This window comes from Strix aluco, chromosome 11 (assembly GCF_031877795.1).
Source record: "Strix aluco isolate bStrAlu1 chromosome 11, bStrAlu1.hap1, whole genome shotgun sequence".
Classification (NCBI taxonomy): Eukaryota; Metazoa; Chordata; class Aves; order Strigiformes; family Strigidae; genus Strix; species Strix aluco.
Genome location: NC_133941.1, coordinates 20,497,133 through 20,521,641, shown reverse-complemented (window position 1 = coordinate 20,521,641; position 24,509 = coordinate 20,497,133). Strand labels below are relative to the sequence as shown.

The 24,509-nt window shown below is 37.9% G+C and overlaps 1 protein-coding gene across 1 annotated transcript in view; it reads right to left on the bottom strand.

Annotated features, from left to right (window-relative positions):
• IARS1 (isoleucyl-tRNA synthetase 1) overlaps window positions 1-24,509 on the bottom strand; it is a 109,086-nt gene that overhangs the window by 17,770 nt on the left and 66,807 nt on the right. Inside the window, exons 20-29 of the mRNA XM_074836618.1 lie at window positions 21,779-21,926; window positions 18,772-18,892; window positions 14,211-14,302; window positions 13,776-13,853; window positions 13,181-13,302; window positions 9,962-10,064; window positions 9,652-9,735; window positions 2,115-2,289; window positions 1,260-1,372; window positions 875-970 (exon numbers count right to left, since the gene is read on the bottom strand). Coding sequence (XP_074692719.1) covers window positions 875-970; window positions 1,260-1,372; window positions 2,115-2,289; window positions 9,652-9,735; window positions 9,962-10,064; window positions 13,181-13,302; window positions 13,776-13,853; window positions 14,211-14,302; window positions 18,772-18,892; window positions 21,779-21,926 — 1,132 coding nt within the window. The remainder of the gene's footprint in view (window positions 1-874; window positions 971-1,259; window positions 1,373-2,114; window positions 2,290-9,651; window positions 9,736-9,961; window positions 10,065-13,180; window positions 13,303-13,775; window positions 13,854-14,210; window positions 14,303-18,771; window positions 18,893-21,778; window positions 21,927-24,509) is intronic.

Below are 24,509 nucleotides of genomic sequence, written 5' to 3'. Positions count from 1 at the left end.
ACTACCAAGTCAGTTGAGTAGGAAAACCCTACATATATCATAGAACAACATCTTCCATGTTTGCAATGTGTATGTGCACGAAGGGACAGGGAATTGTTTTGTTTTGTGGGGTTTTGTTTAAACTTGCAGGTTCTGAAACCTTTAGAATTCTTTGTACCAAGTTAAGTACTACTTAATGTCTTCTCCAGATGAAAGGAGAAGACTTGTCATCACCTCCATGGTGACCATGTTTTCTTGGCACAAAATGGAGATCGTGAGTGCAGCTCTGTCTGGGTTAATATTGCAGAGAGAAGGAAGTTACATTGGTTCAAAGTGGTTTACGTAAAGGTCAGACAGCATCATTAGTATGTATGAGAAGAACAATTTAGAGTGGAATCATTAATGTAGGTACAAAAATTAGTGCCAGAAATACCTCCCACAATTTGCTAAAACATGACTTTGTTTCTTTTAGCAGTCCTAGGCTCAGATGTCTCAGCTCTCACCAGCCCAGCTGACGTATTGCACCAGAACCGAGATGGAACAGAAGGTAATTCTTGGCAGGAGGCAGGCAGGCCTGAGAGCTGCTTAACTGGGACTGAACCACTGCTATGTGGCTGAAGATAGAAAACAAGAGGGGCCCAGTAAAATAAAGTAGCTAATTCACTATGGATGATGTATAGCAAGTTCATTGTTCAGCTTGAGCTACTTAGTAATACGGGAATTCAAAATGAAAATAATGATTTGTAATTATTTATGTCCAATCAGAAAGCTATATATGAGGAGTAAATGACACAGGGCTTCATGTTTCATAAAAAGGTTACTTTCTGCTGTATATTGCCCAAAGATTGCTTAAAACTAAACTAAAATGTTTTGTTCCAAACCATTGCTTCCTAACCTTTTTGCGAAGCTTCTGGATGCGATTAATCACTTCCCGGGCAACTCCTTCATCCACCATGGACTGGTCTGGGGTAACATCTAGCAGAACTAAAACCTGAGGTAACGCACAGAAGACAGTTCAATAGGTGACAAACTTGAAACAAGCTAGTATTAACTCACTCAGAAGCTCAGGTACACTTTTAGAGAGCTCCTCGCTTACAAAATATCATGTTGAAGGGTACTTTAACGTCTCCAAAATTCAGAAGATAGTTCAACAAATTCCAGGAGCCTATCTGAATAAATAAAACCACCCCAGCTTTCACCTCACCATTTCCTTATTACTTCTAGAGGAACTCTTCCCTTAATCAAAAAAAAAAAAAAAGAAGAAATAACCATTAAAATACCTGAGCATCAGAGTGCGCCTCAAACTGGGCAGATCCTCCTGCAACCTGATCAAAGGTATACATGAGACGAAGATCTTCCCCATGGAGTTCGTGTCCTTCTACAACAATGGTGCCTGCAGAATTGGCATATGAAAAGCATCTCTTACAATCAGGGTAAAAAAAAAAATTTAATTCAAAAAGCTTTAAAAAAGTATCAGACTTCAAATACATGAAATGTATTTGCAATCCAGTTAAACAGCAGTTAAGCACTAGTAAGAAACACTGAACTATCCCACAGTGAGATTTTTCTTACAAGCACAGGCAGAACTTGCTCAAATGCAGACGCTTCAGCAACTGTCTGTGTATTACTTGAATGAAATGGAATAAAACTTAAAAATAACCTGTATACTCAAGTAAATCAAAGTTTACATTTAAGCAGTTAGCTAAACAGATATAGCTGGAAAATTTACACCCACTTGTAAATCTTGAATTGAAGCAATACTTTTAGAATAAAAACTATTGTACATATACTCAGTTCAAATCTGATTCAGTCTTACAGAACAGCACAGTCTACCTCATTTTGCCCTTACAATAGCACTTAAACAGAAAAACCGTGTAAGATTATTATACGTGGCCACTTCTAAGCTACCGTCAGCAAAATAATAAAAACTCTTCTCTTATTCTCATTAACATAAAATTTAAGAGGGATAATCCTTAAGTCCACAGAAGGATACTTTTGCATCTGTTCCTGCAAACACTCGATTAACATACACAAATCAAATGCAACTGCTTAATTTTTTTCTGATGAGCCAAAAGACTTTGGATCTTTTTTGGGGGCAACATTGCCATCATTTAGTGGTTTGTACCACTACGTACCTGTCTCCTGGAATTCCTCCAGCTGCTCGCTCTTCAGCTCTTTGATTGCAGCCATGACAAGCTTAAATGCACCTTTCAAACGCTTCCCAAGCACCATGTGATCTGGTTCTGCTCTCAGCCGGACTCCATATTTATCTTTATTGGTAGATAGTGTCACTTGACGTACATTAAGTTCCTATATAAATACACCAAGAGAAAAAAAATTAAGCTAAAGAGCAGTCATCTCTGACTAGAAAGGGTACAAAACCCCAGGCCACAGTACTAGGGAAGTCATATGTCTCAAGCTGCAAATTTTTTATACAGTTGTCTCTATGAACTAAGTAACTTGCCAACACTGCAAGAGCAAATAAACCCAACCAATACTGAAACGATCCTTCAGCAAAAGATCCTATCCTCCTCTTCAGTCAGGGGACATTTCGCTGTTCTTAATAGACTCCAGTCAGCTCAACTCAAATCAGATCTCTATCCAACAGCCAGTTTTATTTTACCATTACACCTGCCTGAAGAGATAAAAGTATTACTGTTGTGTGCAACAGCATTAGAAAATGGCCTGGCAAAATTCAGGAAGAAAAATTTTGCTGAAATAGTCCTTTCAATATGCCTTTAGCCAGAAAACTATAACCAACAATTTTATGGTTTAGGTTGTACAAATGCTACTGCCTCATTTTGTGTTTATTCTAGGTCCTTACAGTACAGAAAACCACCTTGCTCAGAAAAACTCCTGTCCATGCTCTGCAGCACAAGATCAGTGTGCCAGAGCAGCCAAAAAAGCTTATAAAATTTGCATGAACTGCAGGAGGGGCCCCAGACCAAGGATGTTATTTTGCCACTACAGAAACTTGGGTGTGCCCATGTTTTACAAGTAATGCAAGCAGGCTTTGTCCCTGTATCTGAAGGGGAATATAGTGGTGCTGTGGAGAGTTTTATAGAACAACTGATTAACAGTGTTGCTACCATATGAGGAAAGACCAAGGCTAGAACTTTTTGGAGAGAAGCTGAAGGGGGATATGATTGAGGTTTAAAAAATTATGAAAGAGGTCGGTAAGGAATGTAAAACTGTTATTCACTAAATCCCCAAACAACCCCTCAAGTAAGGGAGCATGCAGTGGCAATAGGAGGAGATTGGTTTAAAAGAGATATACAAGTAGTTAACCCTTGGAACGTAATGCCTCAGAGGAGGTAAGCAGGAGTGAACAACCAAGTTTAAAAAGGAATTAAGCTCATAACGGTAGGCACATGACAAGATGTTAAAGGAAACAGGCAGGTGTGTGCCCTTGAGTACCTTTAATACAATAGCTGCAGATGGTGACTACGACAGGAGTCTACTGCAAGAAGTGGCCAGGTGCTCGTGCTTTCACTAAATGGACTCTACCATTGCAGGAGACAGCACCATGTGCTAGAAGAGCCACGAGTCTAAACCACTAAGTCATTTCTTACATTCTTCCTCATCACATAAGCACATTAAAAAACACCAGTAAAAAAACCCCACAAATCTTATTACACACCCTGACCATCATACAATGCCAAATTTGAAGTACCACAGCAAACCTCTCTGCTCTACATTTAATTCTGTCCAATGAACAAATGCATTAGACATGTTATTAATAACACTAAGAAATAATGTCTTGGTATACCTCCTGTAAATAAGAGCACTGTATCCCAGTGTTTCAAGAGAGACTGGTTTTTCTCTGCTTTGTAAAGCCAAGTAAGAAACATATACCAGGCAGGACTTGATACCTAAATTTTCAGTTTCACACAGCGTCACTCTGTTTTTGGTGTAACGTACCAGGGACAGATCTTGGAAAGTTTTAACTGCCAACATGCAACTCTTCTACAGGTATAAACCTGCACGTTTCACAATAATTTGGCAGGTTTTGCCTGTCAGGCTGCCCAATATTTGAAGCATTACATCTCCACTAGAAGGTTGTTAAGAGTTCACATCAACATGATATAGAATCACCAAGTGCATTTGGCAAGCAAGCTACTCCAAGTCCTTTAGGAAGCAGAAGTAAATGATAGTGTCAGCATGACAGGACTAGCAAGTAGCCAAACATTTAGATTGAGCAGTAATGCTTAAATACAATCTCTGAGCTACAGTCTAATTCCCTAGGAAGTCCTACTGACATGAGGAGCCAAGAATACAACAGAAACTAATTTAGGAAATCTAATGAAAATCAGGTACTTTAGAAATTCAGTTTTAATGGGGTGCTGTTGGAAATGAGCCCACAAGTGGTAGATGACGACCTCGTGGGGAAAAAGAAATAATAATCCAAAAAATAGCACAAATTGAATGATGACTTTGGGCCTGATTAGATAAATTACATACAGGCCAACTCCATCAGGACAAGTTTTCTATACTAATAAGATTAGGGAACCATTCTTCTGTATACAGTATCAATTAAAAACCCAGAATAACTCTTCAAAGAAAAAGAAAGTCTGTATCCTAGGTCTGTTTATATCTTCCTCAATATAGTGCTTTGACTTTAAGTAGTTCTTAATTTTGTCTTCCCAATAAATCAAAATTAGCTCCTTAACACATCTTTCAAGTCTCCTACATACAAACTGAGGCAACCAGTCCTTCCCATCACCAGAAGGAAGGCCTGTATGGTCAGGCATTCCTACGTACAATGGCTTTTTGTTGGTGCCATGTGCCAGACATGATCAGATCGACCGATATCCCAACTATTCCCAATTCCCAGAACCAAGAAAGAGAAATGCCAGTGCTGTGGTTCAGCTTGGCTGGGCTGGGCTTTCTAAGCAAACATCCTAAAAAGGAAAATAAATATTGATTATGTAATATTGTAAGAAGCAAAATACTGAAGGACCACACAGCGTCACAGTTCATACATCAGTTAATTCAGCCCATTCACGGACTTAAGTCTACTACATCACTGTAACATCATTAACATTACAAAATACTGTTAGACCTTGGATTTGATGAAGAAGTCACTTTTCTCTGTTTTATTATAGCCATACATAGGGGTGGGGGTGGAAGGGTATGCAAAGGTTGCATGCAGACAAGATTCTGATTGCGCATGCAGTAAAATTGACTCCGATAAAACCTTTCACTGAAAGTAGTTAGGAAAAGTAGTCCTGAACTAGGCTTGTAAAAGGCCTCAAATACTAATGAATAAAATGCAACTGTGTTCAGTTGCTAAAAGCCTTCTGGATTTATTTTTGTTTATCATTTTTGCATGATAACCCTATACTCTGGACAGTTCTAATATTAAAATCTGTTTATTTAAATGATTTGCTATGTTTGATGAGAGTAAGACTGCAGATCAAAGACTACACCTACTTCTGAAAAAGCGATGAATGAAATTTTCAAAGAATTGACACGTGAATTTTTCAAATTCTTCTGTCAGCAACTGCATGAAAATAAATGGTGTATTTTTGCTTACAGATTACCTCTGGCACCTGCAAATTTACTAGAAACACAATTCTGACAATAGCTAAAGGTTCTAAAAGCTCTGAATATGTACGAGGTTAATGAATAAAGCTGCACATACAGCCCGTATTCAGTGACCTCTTTAGCTCTGAACCATACTAGTAAACAACTAAACTGATTGCTGTGCAATACAACACATACTAAGCTTCAGCATCAGCTTGCTGAATTTTAAGGTTTATAATAAAAATAGGACAATAGACAGTATTTTGTATTTGTGCTTCCATAAAGGTATTTGAGTTTGTTGTAACTCATCTCCCCATCAGACATACTATAACTTTGTTTGCAGTAGTAAATAAATATAAACTAAAACAAATTCTGTACAATCCAATTATGTAATAATTTATCAAATTGTTCAGTTCCATTGTTACCTTTTACTAGAGGTTGACAGCAAATTTTGTCAGCTATCTTTTTGGAAGTAATCCGAGTAAGGAAACCTGATCTCCCTTAAAACTGGATTCTATAAAACCCACAAACCCAGTTTTCAGATCAAGAAAATGTGATAAACACTAGCCTAAATGTCACAAAGTTCTGCTATTGAAAAGATCCAGGTATCGAAATGATTAATAATAACAATTCTGAAGTGAAGCATCATAACTGCCAAGTTTAAGAGAAGTAATATGTTAACATCATAGAAAAGTCTTATGATCCCACTTGCAAATCAATAAAGATATTTAAATCAAAATTCCTTTAGTGCACAATTCTTAAAAATTTAAGTTCCACAGTAACTAAAAGCAAGAAGCACACATCACTGATCTACAAGTCTTGCGCATTGAGCTATGACTCCCTTAGCCAGTGCTCTTAAGAAGCAGAATTTTTAGAAGCCTTCCTTAGATACATATTTAGGCTTGGGGAAAGACAGTATTGCTGGAGTAATATATAATTAGAAGTTTAAGAGGTCCTCCACTGCTTTGGTCATTTCTTGACTGACATGGTTGCTCTCACCAACACCAGCAAGGCAAGTTGATCTTGCTTGGGTAGATACAGATTTTTGTTCTCTTTGTCAAGACAACTTGAACTAAAAAAGTTCCAACACATTTTAAGCATGTGACTAGATCTTCTGTTAGAGAACTCTCTGAAGATACCTTACTGAAAGGAAGAAAGAACCCTTAACCTGCCAAGGATAGGCATATGGAAAGGGCCATGCCATTTCTGGACAAGGGAAAAACATCCTTAGATACTGTACTGCCAGTGGTTATTATAATAGAAAAAGAATCTCTGAAGACCCATTTCACTGGCTCTAGAGAATGCAAATGTTACACACACTTAGGGAAGAAGAAAAAAAACCCTATTAAATGGAAAGCAGCATAATCTTATGCTTCTTGTACTAGAAGCATCCCCTAGTACAGCCATCGGAACTGTCATGAACTTGTAGAGACCGATCTGGAAAGTGAGAGATTCTGACAAAGGAAAGATGACAGGAAGGTCAAAGGTCAATTATTAGTAGAAATAAATTTTATTTAATAATCCAGAGACCATTAAACAGAAACACAAACTAAAGACAGACTCCTGAACCCACCAGTCCTGTATTATATCAGCTCTTAAGAAGTGTAGAGATTGTAAGGTGATACAACATGGAAAGAATTTCCTGAAGACAGAAGTGAGACAGTAAGTTCTTCTGCAGTGTCAGATTCAAAGCTTTAAGTGCTGTGGATGAGCTGAAGGACAGGAACCGTTCTGAACTGCAGAGAATCCCTACATTTCCCACCCGATTACTGTACTTGGACACATAGAAGCAGTACACTAATATGACAGCAGCTGGGAAGTACACTGGAGGTAAAACAGGACAAAGAATTAAGCTGTAACAGTAATCTGGTTTTAGTATATATGCTACAAGCACTTAAAATACAGGAAGAGAGTAGACTTCAGAAGATAATGAAAACTACACTCTATGGCTCACCTTTCTAGATGTGACATTATCACGGGAGGGAAGGGAAGGGAAGTCTTTCATAAGCTGTTCAAGATATACAACTACATTGCTGTTCAATTTTTATTTTCTTCTAGTTTCTGCTCATTTATCAGAGATTGTTTCAAACAAGTAGATTTGAGAGGGCAAGACAGGAGAAGATTAAGCTTGCAGTTCACACACATTCAGAAACTGTATTAAGACTTCTAAATGAGATCTCTTGAAGCAGTTAAGAAAGTTGGTAATTTGGGGGACTGCTAGTTTTTGTATTCCACTGTACTTAACTTTCCTAACAAGGACTTTGCATCAAGGCTGGTATCCCTTCCTCAGGAACATTTTTATCAGGAGGTCTGGAATGGGGAAAATTGTCTGAACAACCACCTAGGTGGTTTTGTTTTGCAAGACCACTCCTTCAGTTCTCATCCAAGAGAAAAGCTGGCATCTATTCTGCCTTGTTGAATTAAGAGCCACACACAAATACAACAAGATTGCATAAGGGAAGGATTCAAGTGAAAATCCAGACAGATTAACACACAGAAATTGTTGTCATGAAGTAATCCTCAATTTATATTCACATCTAATGCATGCATTCTGCCCAGCATCAACACCAAATCAGTTCCTTTAGAATTCTGCTTTCTTAGCAAAGAGCTGCTATTCGAAATGCAATTCTTTCCTCCCCAAAACACATACAGTTACAAAGATGAAGTCACGGCTTATCTCCCCAAGGAACACAATGAAACATCTGGGTGAGAAGTGATCATCTATCCCAACAAGAAAGTACTGCAGCAAGAGGAAATTAAGACTGCTCAGAAAGCACAGCATTGCTTAACCCGTCTTCCTTCTTCCCTCACTGCCTTCCAAAGTGGCTCTGAAAGGCCTCCCGTCTTACAATGGAGATGATATTACCTCTAACTCCCTGTTCAGCAAAGCAAGTATAAAGCCCCTAGGCCGCTAACAGTGCGGAACTACACGTAGCATAGCTCATGATATCAAATGCATGATCATGACAGATTTAAGTAGTAAGAACCACTGGCTTGCAAGATGTTTTGAGGCACCAGCACCTAGAAAAAAGTTCAAAGGTGTACTGGCATAGCTTTTTTTTTTCTCTCTCCTTTTCTTTTTGAATAAAAAGATCATGGCTCATCGAAATTCATCACTGTAGCTGAAACACCTCCTTCTCACTGTTCTCTCTTACTGTTTGATTTCTCTTGTACATCATAGATGTGAAAGAAGATGCAAGTTGATTTGTAATGAAATTTAATTGAACATAAAGACTTTTAAAAGCCCACTCTACAAACAGTCTTTTAAGCAATCAAAAAGTAATAGGCTTTGTGCCATCGCTACAACTTCTGAAATGCAGTACTGAAGTTTAAAAGATTTATGCAGAGCATAAACATATAAATAAATGAAGTTTATTTATAAAAAAAACACCTTTTTCATTTCACTTCTTAAAAAACTATGGATTTTTACATGAGTGACTAAGAACAGAAAGTGCAGCCAATTTCAGGAAGTTAAGCTCAAAAAGCCAAGGAGGGTTACTTTTCTTTTGAATTCACGGGGCTTTTATCCAAATATTTAGAAGTAGGACAGGCTGCATTTCTCTAATGGACACACATTAAAATAGTATTGTAGTGGCTTACAGGAGCAGAGGAGTGTAAGAAATTGTATAGACTAACATCTTACTTATTTGACATTTTATTTCCTAAACAACATCCTGCAAAAATCTTGACTGTTCCCCTACTCTCCCTTACACGGAACTCCTTCTCTCCATCAACCCTTCTACTTACTGTCAAACTGGTTTTAATGCCTTTTAACTGAAGGAGATCACAAATTTTGCAACCCATGTCTTTAACAACATGTAGTCAACTACTGTCTTATTTTCATTCAGAAAATCTTTTCTCCTTTCACTGATCAAGGAAAAGAACATTTCTAATAGCCTCTTAGTCCTGTGTGGTCAGTTTGAGCGATTAAGTATTTCTCAATACTACAACTCCTCCAGACTAAGGATCGTCACCCATCTACCTTCATTTCTGTACACAGTACCCACTGATATCCCCTTTTGTTACAATTCTCTTTTACATTAATTTTACCTAGTGAGTTATTGTCAATGGGGAAGGTTAGGGGTTTGTTTGTTTAGGTAATGACATAGACAATCCAGTTAAGCATCATGTTCATGATGTTCTTACCTCGAGTACGTACTTCTCTAAAGATCTGACATTTTCCAGAGCCTCTGGATCCTGATGGATAACAACTACTTCCTTCAAAGGATACTGGGAAGAAGGAGAAGGAAAAAAAAAACAAATAACAAACAGAAACTTTTTTCCTTCCAACTGAAAATAAATAATAATTTCTGAAGTTCTTTATCATCTGAAGTATGTTACTGTTGAACTCTGTTAGCTATTCCAAAGTTAATTATCCAATTTTCCCAAGCTTATCTCAAAGTTACAAAGCTATTGCACATTCCCAAGGTACTGATAAGAGATGTTGAGTTCTAACCTTTACTGGAATGGTTTTTCTGTCTCTGATTACTCGTCCAAGCTCAATAACAGACTGCAAACAAGAAACGGCACTTTCAATTTTTTTGTCGATGAGATCCTCCCTAGATTAAAAAGGAAACATTATATTGCTTCATCCTCACTGTATCTGAGCAGATTGAAAACATTTTACCCCCTTTGCTGAAATTTCCTACAAGAGATTCAATTATGCCATGTTTGGGCAATTTGAAAAATGAACAAAGAGGTTTTTCTTCTCTCTGTGGAGAAGATGACGAGGAAATAACTTGCTGAAAACAAAACACAGAGCTATTTTTAAATCATCTTTTGTTAGTACCTCTCACAGGATGGACATGATGGATTGAGTCATACTACCTATTCTATTACTATCCAATAAAAAGGAAGATTCATATTAATATATCATAAGAAGATGCAAAAAGATATTATAAATAAGATACTTATAATGACAATGAAATACCTATAATGCAACCAACTCACTGGATCTCAATGTATAATCTTTTCCACGAATTCTAGATATTTCAGCTTGATGTTTTAGACAGTCTTGTCATCTTTCCTGGCTTCATCATTTTTCCTGGCTTCATCATTTTAACACCCTTCCATTTTGAGGCAAGGCAGAGTTGGGGGTGGGGGGTGGTGTTGCTTCCTTTGGGGGTGAGGGGGAGGGTTGGGTTGTTTGGGGTTTGAGTTAGCTGACATTCACAAATTGTTTCAAATGTACTAGCTGCCAACGGTTCCCAAAATGTTGTTTTCTTGATTTCTTGAGTAGCTGCATAAATTGAGCATCTCCTTTAAACCTGCATAAGAGTCATATCAAGACCAGATATACTGGTTCAAAAGACAGTTGTGAATAAAATGAACAAAGCTGCTTGCTGTAATATAAGTAACAACAGTACAGGGATGAAAACCATGTATCCAGTAAGGATGGTCCAGAACAGAACTGGTAAAGCAGAACTTAAAACTGAGATATCCCCACCTTCTGCACTAGGGCTTTGGTTAAGATGTTACTACCCATTTTGAAGCTTTTGTTCTTCCAAAAGCCAGTCTCCAGGATGATCCCCCAAAAACTTGGAAACATGTAAATTGTGAGATAGAAAATTTTGCTCCCAGAAAGGCTCATATATTATAGATTGGCAGTATTTCAATATTACTTGCCATAACTTAACAACATAGGAGAGCCAGAAAAGAGAAAAGTCTTCATAGGTTGCATGCACATGCACAAAGTTTAGTGCAACCAATCTGTTCAGACCCTAAGCAACCAAGTAATACCTCAGTGGGGTTTGTAACGCAGGTATTGAGTCAAGTTCAGCTGTCAAAGTGGCCAAGTCCTTTAGCTTTATCTGTACATACCCATCATATTGTTAAAGTAGTATTTTCTGTAACTGCATCAAAAAATGTCTCTTATTATTAACTAACAATATTGTCCTTATGCAGTCATCAGAAAAATATTCAAAGAAAAATGCAGTAATGTGCTTAGCAACTCAAGGTGAAACTCTAAAACTTCAACAATAATTTAGTTCTGAAAACATGTCTTTTTATCTGACAAAGGGAACAATTGATATGTAGGGGATTCAGTAAATTACACAAATGAGTAGCAGATAAAAATGCAAAGTACAAGAAAAAGAGGAAACCCGTGCAAGCCACTCAAATACATCATAGGTTTGCATGATACAGCAGCAAGTCAGCACTAACAGGAATACAAAGTGACTAAGCCACTTTTAAACACTCATGCTAAGCCCATGCCTGAACTGAGTTCCTGCAAATAGCTCACTATCCTTCCATTACTCCATTCTAAAGGAGCTCAAAACCATTTCTGATAGCTCACTGATGAGGAGTTTTGCATTCTTTGATTACATATTCTTTATAGCACTTTTCCAGGGAACAGAAAATCAGCACCATCATTATGTCAATCTCAAACTCCCTGTTGCAATAACTCTCACTATTAAAGCTATCAGAAAGAACCTACACCTTCCTCAAAGGATATAGTATCCATAAAAGAAACACCATTACTAGAAGGTTTAAATTTTTAAACTGGCACGTAAAGTATCAAGGTCAGCTCCCTTGTCCTTGAGGCTTTTCAGACTGAGCTGCAATGCAAAAGGGAAGTTTGCTTCTCTTACATTCAGTGACTAAGAGTGCAATGCAGGCACTAACTTAATCCACTAATGCAGCACCAAGGCACTAATGAGCAACTGATTACTGTAATACTAATGCCTCCCTCAGCTGGATTTAAAAAAACACAAAACAACAAAACAAACCAAATCAACTTCAGTTGTCAAGTTCTACCTGAGTTGATACTATGGATAACCCAGAGCATATGTCCAGTACAACCACCACAGACCCAAAGCTTTCTGAGACACACTGGCACTAACAATAAAACCTGACCCATCAGCATTCACAGAAATGATCTGTCTGGAAAACTCTCTCTCATATGATGTATCCTCTTACAAGGAAGTGGCAACCTCTGGACAACGGTCTAAGTTCTTGGTCTGAAGCCAAAAGAACTCACTCTGCTGGCTCTGTATGTGGTCCACACCAAACAGTAATTCCAATCCACACCGGGTCTGGCATCAGCATTCACTAAGAACGGCCTAGAGATGGGGGGATGCACATGTTCTTGTAAACGTAGGGCCCACAAGAGACTTTTATAATCCTGTTGGGCCCTTCATAGGTCGGCATTATAGCTTTTAGCCAGTGCACATTTTGAAGAGTAAAAAGGATATTTCTTGCCCACCACAAGAAGAAAACACTGTGAGTAGGGAACACACATTCCTCCTAATTGCTTTCCTTCCTATCTACAATCCTTTAACCTGGCACAAGTCTGATGCCTAAATGTGGAAGGAAAGGAAAATTCCCAGCTAACATTGAGAGTGGGGTGTGAAGCATACTGCTAGTGAAATCTTCTCCTACAGCAAAGAGACTAACATTAATCAGAGTTTAATCAAAACTTAAATATTTTTTGCTTATAGAAAAGAATGCGTTAACTATTATCCTAAAATTCTTCCTGAGGCAAAGGAATATTCACATTATTAAAGCAGCTTGCTTTCTTGCAATGCAAAACAGTTTTAAACACAAGTAAGTGAAGGAGCACTGTTCTGTGAGAAGCAAAAAAACCCCAACCAACCAACCCCACAACAAACCAACAACCAATCAAAACCCAACCAAACCAAAACCCCGTTTTGTGACATAACAAGCTGTCTCTTACCTCACTTGGGGAAGCATGAGGTAGTGGATGCTTTCAGTATTCTTTTCCTGAACTGAGGCCGGATCAATAAGTGTCTTCAGATTCTGGTACATCAGCTCAGTGATAAATGGAGTATATGGTGCCTGTAATGTTGCATTCAGTCATCATCTTTTCTTTATTGTTTGTACATTATGAATCAGTAATACTTATGAATTGCATAAGGACAATTCAGCAAAACCAATGCTTACACAGTGTCTTTTATGCAGAACTGAGGTTATTCAAAATGCAGACTGAAATAAACAAAGAAATTACTACTACTTATTCACCTCCTTCCTAATATTTACATGCTACTTTTGGGCATCAGATAACAAATCATAATGTCTATCAGTCAGGTGGTATCTGCCTTCTTTTAGTACCATGGAACAGATGAACAAATAAAAGGGGGAGGTGGAAAATGAACTATGCTACACAGATCAATAGCAATATGTTTTTTCTCCCAATGTGTTCAGTCTCTGTACCCCTAGTTTCTATGGTCACCTTAGACACAAAGATGCATGCTTCTAGATTAACTACATTAAAAATGCCAAGCAGTTATAGTGGGCTGTATTTCCCTTACCATAAGTCTACACATGGAGAACAAAACACTAAACAAGGTTTCCAAGGCCATAATGCAGTCTTCAGTCCCATTCTCGCCCTGTTTGAAGAATTCACCAAGAAAAAAAACAACTGCAATTTTAGGATCAGTAAATGCACTTTGGTAAACTTCAAAAATGTCCTATGTTAATGCAATAAACTGGTTTTCCAAACTGTATTTGTTTTGCTTAATCCCATCCACCAAGTGAAACAGAATTACTAGACATTTTGTTTTGTTTTTCCTCATAAAGCAAAGAGGAGGGAAAAATGTTAACTTCTCATTTCCACTATCGGGTACAAACTGATATAATTTGAAGTGCAGCATAAATATTTTGTGTAACACCATGAAGCTGCTATTCATTAACATAGACTACTAGGATTTTGTTTACAGTACAAGATTGCAGAAGCAGATACCTACCTTTAGTCTTCTGCGATTCATTCTAACATACCAGTTGGTCAGAATATCAACAAACTTCACTAATCGAGGGACTACAGTGTACAGCCTGTAAGCTAGAAGGAAAAATGTTTACTGTAGTTAATATTTGCCCTCTGCATCAAGCTCCTCACTTAAAGAAGCACATTATCATTTGTAGCTCTGGTGTTGAACATAAAACTTGAGCAAAAGCACTTATGTTACTAAGATCAAAAAAGTGGTTAGACATGCTATTATGTTAAAACTGTATTTTGAAATTGCACATGCCATCAACTCTCATGCTTCAGGACAAACACATCTACCACTAAATTGTTTCCCTAATCCTACACAAACAGGCATTATGGAAGCCTTATGCTTTTATCTGACTCGTAAAGAGGATAGTGGATAAGAGACTATTAATCACAAAGGATTTGGCAAATCCTAGATTTGCACATGCTGTAAATACAGCCAAGTCACTAAAAGTTTAACAGAAATTATTGTAGAATCATACAATATTATTAATTACTGCCAACATTTTCTTTTTTGTTTGCCAGTTTTAAGATGAGACACCTATTTCAATCAATTGTCCCTGAATTAATTGTAATTTTTTATTATCTTTCTAAGTAACACGGTAGGCTAAAAGAACATAAAGTAACAGCAAGCCTGACGAGGTAAGAAGATAAACATAGCTGTATTTTCAAGTTCTGTGTAACTTAAAAGCATGGAGGACTGCCAACATGAAAAAGAAGGTCATCATAAGCATCACTATGCAACTGGTAAAACAAATTTCAGTTGTTCATGAGAGAACTGGGGGGTGGGGATAGACCTTAAATAGGACTCAGTCTTCTAAGGAAAAACTTGTATATAACTTCTCTAAAAGCAAAGAGCTTTTTGATCTCTATTCTGAATCAGTTCCATTAATCAAGCAGCTACTGAATAAAATGGATCCTTGCTCTAAAAGCTCCACCACACTTTTCATTGCGTTTGCTAAAATAGAACTGTTTTAAAGGCAAAATACTGGTATTTAAACCTAAAAAGGAAATGCTCAGAAGATTCATGCCATGGTGAGGAAGACATGATTTCTGCGGGAATTTGTATTCCTAAAAAATTCCCAGCTCCCTTCTAGCTATGCATTATCTAGTTAGGAGACTGGTTAAAAACAAACAAAAAAACCTCAAAAAAACCCACCCTTCAGGGATAGTAGAACTTTAGATCTTTAACAAGAGATTCAAGTTAGCCTGGAAACATGCATTTCTCCCTTCAACAGCTGTAATCCCAGTTCATAAACCAAATCATGAAATCTTACTTTTTCATGACTCAAGAAAACGGCATGGATGCACACGGAAACACGTGCAGACACACGTGCACAGACACACATGCACACTTCTTTCAGTTTCCATCATCAGGAGAAAAGTTGTTTTGTAAAATAATTGCTTGTATTGGGCACTTAAGTAGAAGAAAAAGCATAATAAGGGTTACTGGTTTTAAATACCGAATTTTAACTCCCCTCAGAACACAAAGGATCGTTTGCCCTATTATTTTCCATAATATCTTCCCAATATCTTACTACTTGCCCTATTTACCAAAGGGCCCAAATCCCAGAAGTTTCTATCATAAAAGATGAGGTTTAGTGAAAAAAACTATACTACTATTCAATAGCTAATAATTAATTCGGATAAGCATGTTATTATGAAAGTTAAACCAAGTGAGCTACACCAGCTGCTGCTGAACAGGTTACTAGCATATGTCTACCCAACTTGCAGCACTCCTGAAGAGAGCATGTCTACAGCTCCAGTTTTGGGCACCTATTAAACCAGAGATAACACACAACAGCAAAAACCCTCTTAAACTCACACATGTACGGTTTCAATACATTTAACTTTTGCCAATTTTCCAGGAATAATTGAAGTTACACTGCTTTCTGATACACGTTGCCTCCTTTTCTCAATTGCATACATTCTAGGAAGTCAAAAGCTCTCCCCAAGCCAGGATTAGTGGAAGGTTGTTACACATTTCTCAAGTTTTTCCAGGCGCTCTAAAGCATCCCAAAGCTGCAGTGTGCACAGGCATGTTCCCCTTCCCACTCTCAGTCTATTCAAGTGAGGTCAATACCAAACTGACAAGGACTCCATTTAGGCTGAAATACTGCTGGCTATTCAAGCTACTGGTAGAAACTGGGGCAGAATTAACATAAGTTTTACTTAATGGAAACATTTTTCTAGAGGCAGGCAATCGGTGTAAAATTTAGCTCCACTATAACATGCACTTGACAAAATGAAAGAAGCTAAGCTCATCTGCAACATTGTCCTGGTTAGGGGTGTCTCCTGATATTTAGTTTTAAGCCTGTATGTTCTTACACGCAATCACACACGCAGTTGCAGGAACAGCACGTTACAGTACAGACTGTGGCATTTCTTTGACAGATAGTGCCCAAATATCACCTCAGCATCACTGCCTCTGCTATGTTTTAGACACAGGAGAGACAACAATTTATTTTTTTTTTACGCATCTTGTAGGTAACAGAGTTGTATGGCATTAGCTGGCAAACACAATCATTTATTTTTGCTCATATCATGCCACATCTACACCAGCTTCAGCATTTTTTTTATTATTTTCAAAATCTTGGGTTCTAAAATGAAGCTTGTGTGGTATATTTATTTGTTTTACCTAGCATTTGAGGTTATCAGTCACCATTATAACCTTCCCTCACCTCTTCCTGGCATTTATTCTACTTCAAGTCATATGTAGAAAATCTTTTTAAAAAATCCCAAACTACTTTTTAAAAAAAAGATTAGCACAAGAGTATCATGTCACAGTACACAAATTTACTGCAGCTCATTAACAGCTGACTGAATTCAGAGTTTAAGCAGAAAAATAATCATGTTTGTTTATCACTTCCAAATGAGATGTGTCACTCATTTGATGAGCACATCATGTTATCTTCACCTAACCCAAGACAATAGCCTTTAATACCAACACCACAGTCTTGTAAGTCTTTACCCTGTCATTTTCCAACAGCAAATTTTCTTCTCCTGCTTGGAAGGATCTTCTTGCTTTGTAAAGATGTCAGCTGACACATCCCTTTTTATTAGCTTCATCTTTCCCTTAGAAATCCAGAGCAGAGAATTCAAGTTTCTACCCCCATGCTTATCTTCCTGCAAATACTATTTCTGTTTAAACTGTGCACTAACCCAAGATCCCAGGTACGTACTCACAAATGAATTTTCCACTGTCCCTCAAAGTCTCTTCCTCCTTACGTGCAGCATGTAAACTTGCATAGGCTCTGCATATTTCTGTTTGGCAACACATGAAACTCCACACACACCACCATCAAATTTCAAGGACAAAACTTCTAGGAAGAAGCCACATTTTGTCCACAATAGACAGCTTTTAGCATATTCCTGGGTTTGGTAGCTTAAGGATTCTTTCTTCCTTTAATGAAATTATGACCTCACCTGAATTTTGTTATTACCAAAATGACCTGCTTTATCCATTGGAGCAAGATAAACTCATCTTACTGGCCTTGGTGAGAATGAACACCATGACAGTCTGAGAGTGGGAAACAAAAGACATGGCTGAAACAGCAGATGACTGTCCCGTGTCCTCATAAACTCAGATCTGGCACTTAGCTGTTTCCTCATTATCCATTATCCCACTAATACCTTCCTTCCCCAAGCCTAAGCACACCTGCAGAAGGCTTCTAAAAATTCTTCCGAGGGCAACTTAAGATCACAAGCATAGGGGAGGTTGTTTATTCATAAACAGGAACCCTCATGACAAAAGCCACCTTGTTCCCAATATCGAGGTTTCTAGTGCCCTTAAGGGCACCAAAACCTCTTCAAATCCCATCGTGACTTTATCTGCAAGTCTGTAAGCTTACTGGATCAAACAACTACTTCAGGGGGCTCCTGCAGCACCTTCTCTTTGCAATTAATATTGTCTTAATATAATGCAAGCATTGAGAGGTATGCCATGATGAAAAAGACAACATGCAGGAAGAAAAAAACCCAGGAGAGTATCTTCTTACAGCTATGCAATATCCTAATGCTATTCCGCCCTGCTGCAGACACTCCCAATGAGATTACACAGAAACCCTCTCCATGGAACTATGCAGAGGAAAATGTACGCCCCATGCTCATGTACCTCTCAAAATTATTTTATTTAGGTAACTTGAGCACTGCACATTTAATCCTTTTTTTACAGCTTCCCCAAATTCAACTGGTTTCCTTTTCACTGCTGTCTTTCAGTTACTATTATAATATTATTAATAGCTCCAAGCACTGCAAAAGATGGTGTTACAGCAACAAGCTACATCACTGAGCTCATAGGATTAGCCGTGACAAAAAAGCCTCATCAGTTTTTGAAATCTCATGAACAAGCATAGCAAAATCTGATTCAACACCCATGAAAGCAGCATTCCATGTATTATGGTACCTAGTTAAAGATTTCCTTCCTTTTATCTGAACTGCAAGTCTCATGTGGAATCTGGAAATCCCTGGATGAAATGGCCAGTTCTCTAATCAAAAATTAAACACCCATACACTCACCCGATCAAACATGTGCATACCTGCCATTTCAGCTTTGAAGAACTTAATGAGTGATTGGGTGAAAGAAAGAATCCATTTATCCATGATGTTATTGCTCTCCTTAAGTGTGTTCTCATTGTAAAGGAATTCTCTTCCCTCATCCTATCATCAACATAAAAACACAAAACACATTTTGAAATCATAAGGGTATATATTCAAATCTCTGTATAGAACCACCTGACAGACAATAATATTTTGTCACCTTCATTGTGTTACACTGCTTTCCTAAGGGAGAACATTAAATTCCAGAAACATCTATGTAAGAGAAATAGCTAAGGAAAACCTGACTCCTACTGCTGCTGATTTCACCACACTGTCTCTTCAACCACAAAATGAGGCCAGTTATTTGGATCTGTTAAACCAGACAAAAAGTAGTACAGCACACGACAGTATGCAGTCATTCTCTCCCTGTTTGCAGTATGTCATAGCTTCCAGACACAGGGTAGGACTCTTGAATTTACCTAACTCCTTCATCTAGGAGAATCCAAAGCATTTACAAGAAATGTACTATGAAAATGAATTCTATTTGGGGGAAGGGCATATAAATAATATAATTATTTTCTAAGAACATGTGACAATTTCAACAAATTAAAACATAGAAGAATGTAACAACCTTAAAAAACAGGTGGAATTTTTAGGCATCCAACATGCATATAGTGCACTTTGTTGCTTTCCAGAACACTGATGTTTGCACCCATCTGAGAAATTTCGTAACACTCTACTGAATCTGTAGGGCATTGCAAGCAAGACCACAAGTAAGCATGCTTGTCAGCGCCTACGGTCCAACTCTTCCATGTGAACATTCTTATGACTGGTTGAAAACAGGGTTTATTTTTTTTTTTCAGATTTACAAACAGTATTTAGCATCTGGTTTTAAGAGCCTTTGGACTTTCCCCTCCCTCAGAGTCCAGATGAAAAAATATGTTTGGATTATTTGACCCAGTAATTATGCATCCATTTACACAGTATAAAGGAGAAGATTCTTAGGAAGAAATGCATCACCCACAAGTGCAGCAATCCCACTGTGAGGTCAGCAATCATTTAACCAACCACAATTACTGTGGTAATTACAGTAAGCATAAAATTCTTATTAGACTTCATCCAGGACACTGGGATTGTAGTTTCTCTCTTGCAGGAAGCAGAATACAATGAAAAAGTTGTGTAAGACTGTGCATGACATCTAATTTAAGCACTATCACCCTGAATAGCACATTCTTTTGCCTAATATGGTGCACAGGAATGGTTTCACTACCTATTTAGAAAGAAAAATTACACCTGCTGAATTAACCAAACTATCTGCTTAAGCACCTGGATTTTCCGCTGGGGTCTTCCATCCCGAATTTGTCTGATCTTGCAAGATTTAATGGGATCACAGCAAAAAGCTGCAAAGCACACTTTAGACAATTCAAGGTCAAACAGCAAAAACTGAAGCATATTTTTGGAGCAATGCCTAAGTTTGTCTGATGAATGCTGTCTAGGGATCCTAAGAAAAGATTTGTTAAATATGAGGATCTGAAGTTACTAGACTTTCTTCCCAAAAGGGGTTGTTAAAAAGATAAAACCATTTATTTAAGTCAGCTGTTTACCGTACTATTTATTGAAGTCAGCTGCCTCTACTGCTTCAAATGGCAGCTCTCCACAGTGATTAAGCTGCTACTGTAATTTCATGGGTAGTACAAGGTTTAAACTTTTTCACTTAGTTCCCACTCTCCCATAAAAGTCTGGAGTAACAAGTGGTAACCTTCTATCATTAATCTCAGCTGAAAGATTCAAATTGGTTTCAACAGAAGCTATACAATATACACATAAAATCTTCAATTTAAATGAAAAATTACTATAGGTAAGAAAATTTAATCTTGCTTTCATTCTGAAAGTGTAGAAACTCATGTCACTCAACCAGCATTTTTAGTAGACTTCAAATGTAATGTACAAGTCAAAAGCACTATTGCTTTTATGATGATTTACCTTTCTTTCCATTCCATTTCTTTATTTTTTTTCCTAAGTTGTATTTAAATTTAACTTTTAAAAAAATTAGCTGTCATGTTACAGAAGGCAGTCTTCTTGCTGTGGCTAATGTATTCAGTATTGAGTATTCCCAAGTTAAACATTTTTATGCAGATTCATAGCTGAAGTTACAGTAAATGAGTTGGCTCAAGAAATTGTCACAGCAGGCTCTACTGAAAATAACTTTCTTATCATTACTTATATGCAGGTCCATTTCTGTTAAATCTGTATGCTATTAAGCAATGTCCTCAGTGCAGAGAAACTTGCAGTCCAGATGCCATCCTCCAACGGCATCCTTCCTGCGATGCAGCCATGCCTGACTGTGTGACGTGGGGTAACAGCAAAGGAAAAGCAGCAGCAGCACTCAAGGCAAGTATTACTGATACGTACTGCCTCCAAGCTACCACACAAACACCGATAAAACAATTACCAGAAGACCAACAAAGCTTATAGTGGACATTTCAGAAGGATTCCCTGGAGCACATGTGGTACCTGGCTCTTAACTGGTATTCCCAACAAGGTGACTAGAAGCAGATAATTGCTTAGTATGTATTAACCCCACAAACCTTAAGTCCCTATCTTGTTCTCCAACTTCAAGAGTATGAATGCAATAGCATCACATTTATCTCAAATAAAAGGGAATCAAGAGCACCCTAATCTGAGAAATGATAGCTATTATGTCTTGACAATCCCCTACCTTGCACTTCTACATAATAGTAAGCTTGGTCAAAAAGAGAAAGATGCAGGGTGATTACAGCTGTACAAAACAAGGTACAAACAGCAAATAACACAGAAGTTAACCACAAGTGATCTAACTTTGAGGTCAGCCCTGCTTTGAACAAGGAGGTAAAGATCAGGTGACCTCCAGAGTCAGAGTCCAGAGCTCCCCTTCCAATCTAAATTCCTCTACAATGCTAATTCACTCAGTGTAAAAAGCACAAAGCCCCTTCCACTTTGCTTCTCCATGCTCAAGAGATCTGGTACCTTATGTTGCAGGATCTGAATATTCTGAACAAGAAAGCGATATGCATTGTACCAGGGCAGGAAGACATCCTTCAGTATATCCCTTACTCCTTCCTCCTTAAATCTCAGATTTTCTGCTCTTACCACAGGAGAATTGATCAAGTATAACCTGCAAAATAAGAACATACACTTAAGATCTTAAAACTGCATATTCTGATAGAAATGCACTTAAACATACAGTAAACCCTGGAGAGAGACAGTAAACCCTAGAGAGCTGCATAGCAAGAGAAAGATACCTAAGGGAGCAGTATCACACTAGGAACTCTACGGAGGACAGTATTGTAAGCATGTAACATATTGAACATATGACAATTTACTTCCTAGTGCTACAGGATTATTTTTATGATACTGCATATGGACTTTGAATTTAAGTTTTCTTTTTTAACTAAAAGTTAACTGAAGTGATAACACATGCTCAGATGCTATCGCAGTACAAAACAAGCAATGGATGCATGCATCTTTAGAATGGCACCTACTGTTTTGGTAATATTTTGAATTCCTTAACAATGACACAGTACCTTCCTACTCAATCTAGCTAATTTCCTCAATTTCAGAAAGCTTAGTGACCAGTGCAAACACAGCACTAAAGACCAAGGCAAGACAGGCAAATCAAAGAACAGAAATTAATGTTGTCGAGAAAAACAGCCCACAGCCCCAAAAGAGGACAAAGGATGTGCCTTCTACCAATACAAATGTGCCTCAGCTCCAGAAACAGCTCTGAAACAGCTAAGCAGAGGATTCAAGTGACGCTCACTACTTCTATCAGAAGCAGCCCCTCACAGAATCATGTCCACATCAGTCAAGCAGGTTCATCTGTACAGGAAATCCACCCTGCCTAGGGAGATTCTCCTCAGGTCAGTCTCTCTCAAGTTAACAGTTCCTCATTTCAAAGACAGATATCTCCTGCAGATTCCTTGCTGGCTCTAAGTTCGCAAAAAATCATCTTTATCCCATCTTCACAGAATCACAGAATTACCTAGGTTGGAAGAGACCTTGAAGATCATCCAGTCCAACCATCAGCCTCACACTGACCGTTCTCAACTCCACCAGATCCCTCAGCGCTGGGTCAACCCAACTCTTCAACCCCTCCAGGGATGGGGACTCCACCACCTCCCTGGGCAGCCCATTCCAACACCTAACAACCCATTCTGGAAAGAAATACTTCCTAATATTCAGTCTAAACCTTCCCTGGCACAGCTCGAGGCCATTACCTCTTGTCTTATCACTCATTACTTGGCTAAAGAGACTCATCCCCAGCTCTCTGCACCCTCCTTTCAGGTAGTTGTAGAGGGCGATGAGCTCTCCCCTCAGCCTCCTCTTCTCCAGACTAAACCCCCTCAGTTCCCTCAGCTGCTCCTCATAAGACCTGTGCTCCAGACCCTTCACCAGCTTTGTTGCCCTTCTTTGGACACGCTCTTCTTCCCTAAGCAAATATTCTGTCTATGGGGACAAACTGGTATCTATCAAATTAACTCAAAAAGAAACCAGGTCTTACTCAGGTATCAAAAAAACTTGAATACAAACTTGATTTAGATAGACTTCATTTAGTTTTCCAAATCTGAAAAACCAACAAAACATTTTTTTTATTTTAAAGATTGTGGCATTTCTCAATAGAAATTTATTAACTCATTTTCTCAGAGTTTATCAACTTTTCAAATCATGATTCTAAACTAATGTATCTTTACAGGCAGTTCACTTAGGAGGCTTTAAAATCTTAATGGGGTTTGACACAGCACATTCAAAATACCAGATCATAAATTCTTCAGGAAAGGGCTTCTCGCATGAAAATGAATACATAAAAATAGAGCTGCCAGAGCAAACAGACAGTAACGCAGCACAGAAATGGGTATTTTCAGTACTGTATTAAAAAAAAAAAAAGAAAAAATTTAAATATTATAACCAAATTCAAATTATAAATTTACAAAAGTACAAAACAATTAAGCATGATAATGAACTAGTAAGTCCTTAAATGAAACTGGAATTTGTAATTACTATTGAAACCAAACCTCCCATCACAATTATTTATGCGCTTATTACTCATTATTTATTTCAGAAGTCAAACACAACTTTGCTCCAAATACGAGCGCTCGTCTGGCCCTAGGGTACACCAGGATACTGCAGGCCTTGGACCAGTTTGGGACTTACTTAGAATAATGACTACTTCAAATTGCTTCCACTGCTTTCCTCCTCACTCAGGAGACAGCAATGCAAACTAATCAGAACTATGAAGTATCAGCTAAATCGCTCCTTTGCACCCACCTCAGCAGCACTCGCTGCAGAATCTACCAGAAGTCGTCTTAAGATAGCTCTTAGCATGAGAGATTAAAGAAAATGCAGCCCTCTATGGCTACAGTTTGGGGGGGGTGGTTTGGTTTTTGGGGTTTTTTCTTGTTGTTTTTTTTTTTTTTTTTAACATAGCAGCCCTACACTGCCTTACAATATGTAAATGTTAAAAGAATAGTAATTCCCTGAATTATCCCAATGCAAAGATAGTCACATCTATTATATGGAAAGAGAAATAAGGCACTCAAAGGAAGAGATCCATCAATTTAGTTACACCATTGACAAACCTTCTTCAAATCAAGCCAGTATTATCAAGTTTTCTAACACTGTATGAGAAACAATAAAGCAACCTCCTTTTCAGCTAAAACAGTAGTGTGTGGCATTATGTTATTTCTTCTGCATTTTAAGA